The sequence below is a fragment of the Tetrahymena thermophila genome, assembly GCF_000189635.1.
Source record: "Tetrahymena thermophila SB210 genomic scaffold scf_8254617, whole genome shotgun sequence".
NCBI lineage: Eukaryota > Ciliophora > Oligohymenophorea > Hymenostomatida > Tetrahymenidae > Tetrahymena > Tetrahymena thermophila.
The window spans coordinates 878822-891525 of record NW_002476387.1 but is presented as its reverse complement, the minus strand read 5'-3'; the positions used below and the strand labels follow the sequence as shown (position 1 = coordinate 891525).

Sequence of the window (12704 nt, the reverse complement as noted above, 5' to 3'; positions counted from 1 at the left end):
AATTTAAAAAACATCCGCTATCAATCTATTTGTAAAAAAAGCTGCTTAAAAAAAAATATTTAAAAGCTACAAATTATTTCTTTATACTATAAAAATTAATATTCTTGTTACATTAAATTGCTAGTAAATATTCACTCCATTCTATTTAATATTTTGAGCAAAAAAATACTAATTACTAAACTTAATTTTTATTTCTTAATTTACATTTGATTAATTTTATTGTCGTCCACTTAAAGGTTACAAATCTTTTACCATAAGAAATTAAAAAATTTATGCAAAATATGATCAGTAAGGTTTCCTATTGTAAAGTGAGTTAAGTGTTTAATATAAACCAGATTTTTGTCAATCATATAAATCTTCAAACTAAATTTAGGATATTAAATGATTTATTTCCTATCTAAGATCTATTAAAGTCCATTTTTATCCTAAAATAAGATACTTAAAGTGCAAATAACATTTTGAAGTAATCTTAAAAAAATCCAATTAAATTTAAATTATAAAAACATATGAAAAATCTTTTTAAGCAAATATTTATCAAAATATTATTAATAAGTTAAATAGAATAATTTTATTAATTTAAAAAAAGGGTTTGTTTGTTTTATAAAATATTTTTTTAACATAATTTATATCTAAATGTTATTTCTTTTGAAAAAATAATTTTATTTTTAAAATTTAATTGACAAATTAGATAAAAACTAAAAAAAGTCAAAAAAAAATTAATCATTAGAAGAAAATAGATAAAAAATCTTAAAACCTCTAAATTAAGTTTTTAATTTTAAAAATTTAAGAATAATATTATTATAAAGCAAATTTAAGATGAAAAAGCATTAAAATAATAAAATATTTATTTTCCATTAAAAAACTCTATTTTTTTTTTATTCTTATTTTGATATAATTTATAATTATAAAATAAAATAACAACTTAGCTTTGCTATTTAAAAAATAAAGAATTAAAATTCTTTTCATTAAATATTTAGAAAGTAAAGAAATAAATTATTTTTAAAGCAATAAAGTAGTATGTTCCAGTGCTTATCAAGTAGCTAATTAAAGAAATTTATTAGCTTTTGTTAAAAATATTAATTAAAAATATTACTAATAATAATTAATTATTTATTTTAAGTTTTAAAATATTTAAAAACCCTTTTAAAAGGAATTTTCTTTTTTTTTAAAAATATAAATAAACAAAATACTTAGTTTTTATCATAAAAAAGTGTCGAATATATATTTCAATTAAAGTAAGAGAGCAATTTTTTGAAAATTCTATAAAAATTAATAATAAATTTAATTATTGGTTGAATTAAAAAAATATTTAATGCAATTAATTTATAAACTAGGATTAAATTTAGAGTTTTATTAAAAATTTAAAAAAACAAAATTTTTATTTAATATTTTATGATGCATTTTTTGCATTCTTAAAATAAGATATATTCAAATAAATTGATTGTATAAATTCTACCATTTATTTATTAATTATCTAAAAATAAAAAAAAAAATAATTTTTTAAATATTTATTTTAAAATATATTTTATAAATGAAAAATGTGAAAATTCATAAATAGGTATTTAGTGGTTTTTTCTTTTCAATAGATAAATAATATTAATTTAATTGTATGTATTTATCTGAATTAAATTAATTACATATTTTTTAAATAGATGCTCATAGTTTTTAAATAATTAATTATTTACCAATACTGTAAAACGTAATTTATATTAAATAATTGAAATAATCATATCAAAAAATAGATCCTTAAAGAAAACAAAAATCAAGTAATCAATATTTTACTTAATTAAAAATAGTTTGTTCCTTTTTTAATAATATTTATTAATAAATTAAATATTTTTTATTTAATTATAAGTTAAAAATACATAGTATGATTAACATCTATTCTTTCATATCAACTCTTTGATGACTAAGATAAAAATATATATTCATTTTTATCATTTTTAAACATATAAAATAGCTTTTTTATTCATTTTCATTCTAGTATTTAACAGAATTATTTTTTAATTATGTAATTGATTAAACAAATGAGCTTGAATCGATCATAAATTTTGTAACAATAAAAGAATTTTTATTTGAAAATTGTAAAAGCTATCACATTTTGTGGCTAAGAAAATTTTGTGGCTTTTTCTTAAATAACATATAAATACTTACTAAGTGATTTATTTATGATTTTTAACTGATTTGAAAATTCTTTTACAGGTAGAAAAATGAATTTATAAATTAAAACATGTTAATAAATTATTAAATTTGATTTTTATGTTTTTAATTTTAGTTTAAGATTAGTCAGTCTATCAGAAAATAAATAAATAAATCTTAACAAGGATTTTCATATTTAAATTAAATACGTATTTTTTCTCCTATTATAATTCGATACCACTGAATTTTCTTTACTATAGTTCCAAAATAATTAGGATTTGATATTTTTATCATCTAATCATAAGCCATCAAAAATTGCAAACAAGTTTTTAAGGATCTTTTGGATTTCTTAATTTAGTATAATTAGAAATTAATTAAAAAGAAGTTTAATTACCTTAAATACTAAACATTTCAGAAGAATGAAGAAAATTGCATTACTTTCTGTTTGCGCTTTCATTTTATTGATAAGCTTTGCTAACTGTGCTAGCATATTCAGAAACTATTAATTATTTGGAAAAAATAAATTTGCCAATCCTCATGATCACCAATTATTCCACAATCATAGTCAACATAGACCTGAAGGATATGATAAAAGCTACATTAAAACTAATGGTAAGAGTCGTGATTTCACTGCTTGGATGAACGCTATTAACCCAGAAGGTAGCTTGAATGGTATCGCTCTTCTCATCTAATCTATTAATCCTGTTATTTCAACTGCTGTTGGTAATAAATGGGCTGCAGAAATCACTGAAGCAGCAAAATCTTTCCCCGAATTTTGCAACAGTGGAAACGAAGAAAAAGACAAGTAAGAATTTGCAGCTTTCCTTTCTATTATTGGAGCTGAAACCTCTTTCGATTCATCCAATGGATTCCCTTGCACTAAAGAAAATGGATGTCCTAACTGTTAAGCTTGTTCTTACAATACAGCTGGTTAACTTTGTGATGTAGATCCCAATCTCTAATATTATGGACGTGGTCCTCTTTAACTTTCTTGGAACTACAACTATGCAGATTTCTCTTAATAACTCTACGGAGATGATCGTTTACTCTTAAATCCCACTAAATTGAATGACGACACTACTCTTTGCTGGACTAGTGCTTTATGGTTTTGGATGGCTGAACACTAATATGGTGGATGGTGCGTTCCTTAAGCTGCTTGGCCTTTCCATGACAAGTGTGAAGAAGAATGCCCCTTAGGACCTTCTTCATGCTCAAACTCTGTTTGTAGTAAAGAACACTGGCTCCCTGTTGGAAGAAACAGCCCTCATAGGGCTATTATTGGAGAAGGTGGCATGGGTGAAGTCATCAATTTGATTAATGGTGGATACGATTGTTGTCCCTCTAGTGGATACTTCCCTCTTTATGGTCACACTTTGTACAGAGTTTAATGGTTTGCAGCCATTCTTCAAGCTTGGGATGCTGAACTCCCTTGGAGCAAGCTTGATCCTGTCCCAATAAAGAACTGTCCTTTGGCTGAAAACCACATCAACTGTTCTCAATTACTTAACCCTGCTTGCACTTGGAACTGTTGTAGAGCTGTTTGAATTATTAATTTGATTAGCTCAAAAAATGAATGAGTGAATGAGTGGATTTAATTAGTTTTGAAAAGAATGACAAATGAAGCTTAGTTAAATTGATTAAAACTTAAGATCGCTCACCTAACTATCTATCTATTAAAAATTTACAATTTTATATGTGGATTGATTTAACAAATTTATATACTATAAAAATAAAAGAAATAAATTTGAAATTTCTCATCTGGCTTTTATTTTTCTTATTTAATTGAAGACATAAATTCCTTTTTGCATTTCTTATATTTTCTGATAACATTAATCTCCTATCCGCTTAGTCTATATATATTTATTTTTTATAAAATATCAATAAGGCACTTACTTAAAAATTCATTTCTAAAATCTAAACTAATTTTATTTATTTACTTCTTATACTCTAAAATTTAAAGAGCTTAAGACCTATACAATTTAAATAAATTAAACTTTTATCATTGATTATTTATTTATTAAACAACAATGAATCTTTCAAATAAATGCAAAATATTTACTTTTACTTTCTAATAAAAATATTCTTCTGCTAATAAAAGATGCTTATTTGATTGAATTTTACAGCAAAAAATAAGGCTTAAACAGACTATTTCTAAAATACATTTATATTTATAAAAAATAATAGCATTAATTTATTTTTATCTTCCTTATTTTCTTATTTTTGAAGAAGTTAAATTTATTTTTTAATGTTTTCTAAAAAAATATTATTTTTTTTTACATTTACGTTTAAATGACTGAGTATTTCAAAGAAATATAAAATATAGTTTGATCAATATTAACAAATGCAATTTTTTCACTCATTTAAATTATCATACATTCATATAAATTCAATTATTTGCAAAATTTAATTAATCGCATTTCCACACTCACTCATTATAAATCTAATTTAAAAATAAAATTTGTTACTAAAAATCTAAAAATATTAGGGGATTTTAAAAAAAGAATATGAACTATCATAATTTATATTGTTGAGCTTTCTATTTAAGCTAAAAAAGAATTTGATAGAGATATAATTCTTAATTTATTAGCAAATTAAACAATCATTTTTTTAAATACATCAATTGAAATTAAATAGATAATTAAAAGTAATTTATTTATTTATTATCGTAATTTTATTTTTACAAGAGATATTTAATCTGTTTACATTTTGCAATTAAATTATTAGATTTAAGATATATTAGCAGAAGATATTATATAGCTAATGCCAATAATAATTTAGCATAATTATAGGGCGGATTTTTAATATATTTATATTAATGGTTCAATTAATACCTATTTTTTTATAAATATCTGTTAATGAGAAATTTTTAACAAACATTATTCCATTTAAAGACAACAAAAATTTTCAATATAAATTGTAAATTTTAAATAAATAATCACGGGATTAATTAAAATATTAATTATTTGTGATATTGATTCTTCAATTTTTAATAAATTTTTATAATAATTAAATCAATTAATTAAAATATAAAATAATTTATAAAATTGTATTTAAAAATATGAAATAAAATAATAGAGAATAAAAGAAAAAGTTAAAATATTTTTTTATTATTAATTAAAGGATTTTAATAATTTATGATGTATTTTTATATAGAATATAAATATTATATTAATTTAGGAATAATAAACTTTAATATTTAGTTAAATAATTAGTTAGGTAGCTAAAATATTTTTTTATTAATGAGCATATTTATATGAATTAATAAAGGCTTTGGCTTTTTTTCAAAAGAAATAATTTTTATCATTAATTTCAAAATTTTCTTATTGATTTTTGAATTAAATAATAAATTTGACTTTTTATCTGAAAATTTTTAAATTCTTCCTTGTTCTTTCTTAATTGCTATTATTATAAAATTTAGAAAAATATCTATGAATGCAAGAAAATTTAGGATTAGAGAGTATTTTTAAAACTGTTGTCTCAGCTAGAGATGATATAGTTGCCAAGCAAATATATAAATTAAAAACTAGTGCTATTATTATACACACTGATAGAAGTATGTTAGGGATATAGTTTAGATACTAATTGAGAGAATTATTTTAACTTTAGAAGATTATTGTGCAAACAAATGTCAAGAAAACAATTTAAACACTAATTAGTTCTATTTTATTTAATGAGCTTCTTTAGAATGGTTAAAATTTTTATAAAAAATATTGGTAGAGAGTCAAAATAGCAATGTATAGACAGTTCATAAACTGAGTATTCTAAAAAAAGATCTTCTATATTATTAAGAATGAAATTTTTAATCCAAAACGAATAAATTCCCAGTAATAAAACTATTTTTTGTACTCCAAATATAAGAACCCATATTAAAATAGGGTTTAAGTTGCATATAACTTATGTTTGCGAGATATCAAACTATAAATCAAATATGCAGGGACTAAAATAGAGTAAACTGCCAATCCTATCAATGAGTAAATGTAATAGTTAGATGCTTAATCGCAAGGTACTGTTAAATCTAATTAGAGTGCTCTTTCACCATTACCAAAACTTCTACATGTTAAGGAATCTAAAATAGTACTAAGGATTAAATTATAAAAAACGATAAATAGAGTATAAATTATTGAAAGAGCTATATTGTATTTCAAAAACCTAAGACTTGACAATTTAAATAAGTATCTTAAGAATGGAGTTATAAGTGTCAAAGGAATTATGACCAGTGGTAGAATTAAGTAAAATTTGAGTCTTATTATGCCTTAATGCTAACTACTTGGAAAAAATTCATAGAGGGCACAGTTTACAGATGCAAAAGTCGTTTAAAGCGGAGCTGAATATTAAATTGATGTTTAAAGAATCGAGTTTTAAAAGTTAATTTCCAGTTAATTTTAGATAAAGACAAGGAGAGAAGCATTGAATGACAATACTTTTATATAGACAGATGCAAGTCCAAATTTAGTAAAACTAGTACCTATGAAAATGATCTTCATTTGTGAGAGGTACTGCTGATAAAGGAAATTTTATGTTTTCTTAAAGTTATTAAAATTGATAATTAAAAGAAGTATTATAAACAGTGAAAAGCCAAGAGATATTTTAAGAGTATTTTGCTAAATATCTTCACACTTAACACAAGAATAGAGTCCACTTGCAGTATAAGTAGAGTTCCAATAAGAGGAAGTTTCATCACACGTAGCACATTCATTTCCAACTCTTCCTTCTGAGCATAGCTAGTTTCCATATCCACTACCTCCAATACATGAATCATGAAATACGCTCTAGCATTTGTAAATTTAATCTTTACTAATTTAGTTACTCTATCTCCAATATCCTGTGTTTAACTCTGTGTAGTTTAGATAGCACTTAGAGAATAACTAAGAATCACAACTTTGGCATTCAAAAGTATCATTTCTGATATTTGCTGACATAGATGAACAGTATTAGCAAATATACCTAGAATTATCTAAATTATTAAATTAGATTCTTTATTAGCCTTCTATACATTAACTGGCTGAGAAAGCGATGTTATCTATTATTTCAATTTCATATTAGAAGTTAGTATAATATTTGGAGAGCTTAGAGTTTGGCTAAAATAAAATATATGGGTTTTTTTGATCAAACTCTTATATGTTTATTGAGTAGTTTAGATATTGGGCATAATCTTCAAATGATGGTTTTTCCTATTTTAAAAAACAATAATCGTACATGTTTCCCTCAAAAATTAAATTATCTATTGTATAAAAATCCTCATCATCACTTGGATTGCTAAAAAACTACAACTCAATAGCAACAACGTATATAGAACCAGGTGTTAAGTTAACATTATTGCTCAAAGGTATGTTTCTTATTAGGTATTCTTGCTAAAAATAATTTGGAATGTATTCAATAATTTATTTTATAGCAAATGATAGTTTACAAACTTATAAATCATTGTCTAAATAACTTGAAGTGTTATTTTTAAAGGTAACATCTTTTTATTCGTCAATAGTGCTTCTCGAGTTAACAAATATACCTCCTCCAAATAAAGCACTATTTCCTATAATATTGAGCCCTGTAATATTAGTATATTAGCGTAAATTTTTAGGAAAAATAGAAATAGCTCCTCCAAATTTATTACTTTTGCAATTGGTGAAGTTAGATGAACCAATGCCGACAGCGGTTGTATTTTAAAATCTTAGACATCCTCCATTTTGGGACGATTTCATATTTGAAAAGCTACTTTTTTCAACTAATACTTCAAAATGAGGATTTTAGACAGATATAAATCTAGAATCATACCCACTAAAATCTGCTTATATATTTTATAATATTACTTCGTAAGCAGTATCTTAGGCATAAACCTCTTAAAAATCATATATATTAATTAAAGACTTAGAGCCATCTTTTTTGTCAAAAAGAGCTAGCATTTAGTTTTTTGTAATTGACTCGCTTGTTTAATTTAAATTATCTAAAGCTGAAAAGTAGTTAAACAAGGATGAATTTGATTCTAAGATAAAGATGGAGTTTTTTATTATATTTATATGGGTTTATTGCATCTCAATAAGACTTTCATTAAAGAAACAATTTTTTACTCTAAAACCACTTAAGAGTGTATAATTAGATTTATTTACATCAACCAATTTTTATTTAAAAATTGTGTCTTATATACTCAACTATTCAATTTTTATTGTATTCACGTTTTAAAATTTGAATATGTTGATATTGAGTGTGCTGAAATTAGACAAAAAATTTGCATTTCTTAAAGTAAAATTTTGTAAATTAACTCCAGTAATAATAGGTTAGTCAAGGTCTGAATTATTTTAGTAATTGTCTAAATTCAAATCAATGTTTTTAATTGTAGTGTTTGGCAAATTTTTCAAAAAAAGGTAAAATTTCTAAGAAAATTTGTTTAAGTAATGAATATGACCTATATTCAAGTTTTGAGTAAATTGGTCAAGATAAATTTAGATTTAATCATTTTTCTTGTAATTTTCCAAAATAAAAATATTTTAAATTTCAAATTATTTATTTATTGCCTTTTGATCTTAATTTTTTATAAATTATAAGTAAGGTATCTATGCATAAAGGTTTTTAACAAATATTATTTCGCTGTAGAAATCCATTATTAGTATGTATCTGGTAATTAAAGAAAATTTTTCAATGCTAATTTTATTAGAAGAATGTATTTTTAATTATGCAAGGCTTTAAATTTTAATATTTTTGATATCAACTTAATCATTAGCTAATATAAACAAACTGTATGCATGGAATTGATAATCTTAAATATCTAAATTGTTTATGGCAATCAAATTACTGCTTAAGTTAATTTAATAAGAATTGATAACAAACAACTAATTAATAAACAGATTTTGAATAGTGCTTATTTCTATTATAAGATAATCTGCATAAATTGTACAGTTTTCTACCTTAAAATAATCTATTTCAATTTAACTTAAACCCTTAAACCTTATTAAACTATTATTTGTACTTACAGCATTCTAAATTGTTATATTTTTGAGCTTCTATTCTGAAATTTGGTTAAATGTCAAAGTTTTATTGGCTATACAATTTTTGATATGTAAATCAAACTCTTTTTGATTGTGGATGTCTACTTAAATTTCTTAGTCAACAATAGAGAACTAAATTTGCTATTTCTACAAATTTTAAATGATAATATCATCGCAGCTCTTTTTTATATTATGTTCATTAATTTATTGCTCTGCTTTTGCACTAATTTGCAAAAAAAATACAAAAACGTAAATGAAGCTAAATATGTTCATAATGCTTTTTATAGTTAATTATTTATTGAGTATTTGTTTTATTTTTCTCAAAAAAATATTAAAAAGTTAATAATTTGTTCATGCATAACAAACTATGTAATTTATTAAGACAATTGAGTATAATTTAATATATATTAATAAACAAATATAGGGATTTCCATAATCTTAATTTAATCTTCTAATAAGCGTAAATAGGATCTATTGAAAAGATATTTAGCTTAAGATTTCTCTGGTGGATTTTTCATAAGATTTTATTAAGACATTTATTAAAACATTCTTTTTGTTTAGTTTTCTTTATCATCTTTGTTTATTTCTTTAGGATGATTTTTAATAGGTGTTTTTGTTTATTATTATCTATTTTATTTTGGATGATTGCTTGTTTGAGTACAAATCTACTAAATTTAAAATATAAATTCTAGTATGAATTTTAACATAAATAAAATAAATTTGTATTATCCTCCTCATTAAATAAATAAAGTTAAATATAAAAATTCACAAAAAAAGCTAGGTTTTATTAAAGTTTTTTTTTTATATATTAAAATATTTTTTATGTAAAAAAAGCATATCATTAGTTTTATTTAAATTATTTATATTTATTTCTAAATATTTATAATTTATTTTTATTAATTTTATTAATTGAAATTAAAAAATATATTTATAAAAATTATAAAATAATTTTGTGAAAACTAATTAACTAAAAATGAAATATTTTAATGTTTTTAAATAAATAAAAATTAATAAAATTTGAGTATTATTTAAATCATTGTTTGTAAAAGAAGTAAGCATAATGAATCAAAACTATATTAAATATAATTTAAAATTCCATATAAGCTTCAATACCTGCCCATATTCGAATTTTGCTGTATGTAAAAAATAATAATTAAGATAGAAAAACATTAAGAGAAATGTTAATTAATTTATATTAAAATCAAGAAATAATGTAAATGAAATCTATAAATTAAAGACAACTTTATAGTGATTAATTTTTTTACAAGATATGAATTAATAAATTTTACAAGTAAATATTAGCAAATGTAGGAAAGTTTACTATTTTTTAAAGAAGCAAATAATTTAGAATTTGAAAATAGATATAATTAATTAGAGATAGCTAGTAATTTTTAAAAAAAGAATATTTTGACAAAATTAAAAGATTTTTTTTATCAAAACATTAATTCTAAAAAAACTACTTGCTATTTCTTTCATAATTAAATATTATTCTCACTTCCTAAAGTATTTACTCCTTTAAAACCACTTTATAAAAATATAATTCTTATCATTATATTTTTAATAGACTCTTAATTCTTATATGATTTTTATAAATAATATTTAGAGGAAGCCTTCAGCTACTGAGCCTATATTGTTTACAGCAAAACAAAGCGTAATGTTGAAAATAAAATGATTTTTAAACCTAAAAACTAATTTTAAATCACCTGTACCCTGGTTTTATTTATTACTAACTTTTTAAAGTATAAAGTTGGATACTCTTAAAACTATATAAACATGAGATCAATTAGTAATTAGAATAAAACCTATAAAGTATCTTCTTATTAAGCCCTTTTAGAATAATTAATTAGAGAGAGAACCCAGATCAATGGAGTTTTCAATTGTTTTAAATAAAAAGCAACATTTACTAATATTTAATTTTTGAAAACTCAACCTTGATTCAAAGAAGTGATATTCCCATTATTAAAGGAATTATACATAAATTTTGACTTGAAACTTTTTAAACATTGTTAGATTATTTAAGCTAAACATTAGGAACAGTATTAGACAAATATCTTTTATTTTGATAATAAAAAGCAAAAGTTCATCCAATGTTTTTTGTTCCTTTAGTTTAAATATATCTCCATTAATTAATATATCACTTATCGAAATTATGATTCATAAATTAGAAATAAATGATATAAGTAACAATAAAAACCTCGCTTGACTCTGTAATTATAAAATAGATATAATAACAAAAGTAGGAAAGGAAAGTAGAAATTCTTTGTTTCATCTCAAATTTATTAGATTATATTTTGCTTAAAATTAATGAGTCATATCTATTTACATCAATAGCTAAGTTTAGCAAAGAGAAGTTCCAAATAACTTAAATCAAGCCGATAGGATTAATTACTAAGCATTTCTTTTTTCCAAACTACATTTCTTTGTTATGAAATACTTCCTATTTTTTTAACTAGCTACTTTAAAATAAAAAAGCCCAACTAAAAGGACTTTCTTATTTTATATAGACCCTTTTTCAGAATCTTAATTTAATTTTTATCAAAATCTAAATTTTTATTAATAATTTTTTATCTTAATTAAAAATTTTAACAGCTATATTTTTGATTTATTTTTAATTTCCATTACGCGTAAAATATATATTTAATTTTTAATAGCACCCTTAATAAGTATCTTTTGATATTTCTATATTCAAAGCATAATACAAAATTTAATAGTCTATTATAATTCTAAATTCATTCTAATCATTTTTAATATATATTTGAGTGTAGTACTTTCACTCTTATCTTTAAAAGCAAATATTTTCAAAAAATTAAAATATTAAATTCTATTTAATTTTTATTATTTCATTTATAATACTATAAATTTTTAAAAATATATTATTATTTTTGCATAGCTAAATGTATGTGTGTAAACTCAATAAATAATAAAATTATTTCAAATGAAGTTTTTTTACTAAAATGTTCTGTATAATTCAAACAAAACATAAAATAAGATTTAAAAAATTCTACAGTAATGTCTTTTTAAATTTAAATAATAAATTTATTTATATATATAACTTAAAAAATACCTATCAACTAATAGATAAATACGCTTTTTAATAAATATTCTATTTAAATACAAACTTTAAAATAAAATAATTTCATAATTACTTACTTATTTGTAAATAAAACATTGATTTTCCTCAAAAAATAATTTTTATATTTATTATTTGATTTAACAATATTTTTTAATAAATAAAAAAATACAAAAAATTAAAAAAAAATCTACTACAATAATTTTAAATTATTCAAAATATTCTTGCTACCTTAAATTTTATATAAGATTAATTATAAATAAATAATTCACAATTTGTTTTAGAATAATTAATTAAAAAAAGTAAACTCAAATTGTAAATGAAACAAACATTAATAAATTTTTTTTTCATCAAATTAATTTAAAGTGCTATTTACTCACTAGCTATCAAACAATCATTCAAGTAAATTCCCTAGATAAATTGTAAGAATGCTTACTTGAAGTGATTTTTTTAAAAGTATCTATAAAACATAATTATTTTTTGCATAAGATTTCTTAATTTACTCTTTTTTTCTTAGC

The 12704-nt window shown here is 21.3% G+C and overlaps 3 protein-coding genes across 3 annotated transcripts; 1 reads left to right on the top strand and 2 right to left on the bottom strand. All coding sequences in view use genetic code 6, as the record gives it.

Moving 5' to 3' along the window:
* Window positions 1-2522: 2522 nt before the first annotated feature.
* On the top strand, window positions 2523-3683 carry TTHERM_00196530 (class I chitinase; the record flags this gene model as incomplete). The annotated part of the gene is made up of 1 exon (XM_001017307.2): window positions 2523-3683. The coding sequence occupies exon 1, from the start codon at window positions 2559-2561 to the stop codon at window positions 3681-3683; it is 1125 nt and encodes a 374-aa protein (XP_001017307.1). The 5' UTR covers window positions 2523-2558.
* Window positions 3684-5884: 2201 nt separating this feature from the next.
* On the bottom strand, window positions 5885-8732 carry TTHERM_00196500 (transmembrane protein, putative; the record flags this gene model as incomplete). Its single annotated transcript, XM_001017304.2, has 2 exons — window positions 5885-5915; window positions 5986-8732. The coding sequence occupies 2 exons, from the start codon at window positions 8730-8732 to the stop codon at window positions 5885-5887; spliced, it is 2778 nt and encodes a 925-aa protein (XP_001017304.2).
* Window positions 8733-10588: 1856 nt separating this feature from the next.
* Window positions 10589-10891, bottom strand: TTHERM_000196499 (hypothetical protein; the record flags this gene model as incomplete). Its single annotated transcript, XM_012797919.1, has 1 exon — window positions 10589-10891. The coding sequence occupies one exon, from the start codon at window positions 10889-10891 to the stop codon at window positions 10589-10591; it is 303 nt and encodes a 100-aa protein (XP_012653373.1).
* Window positions 10892-12704: the final 1813 nt, after the last annotated feature.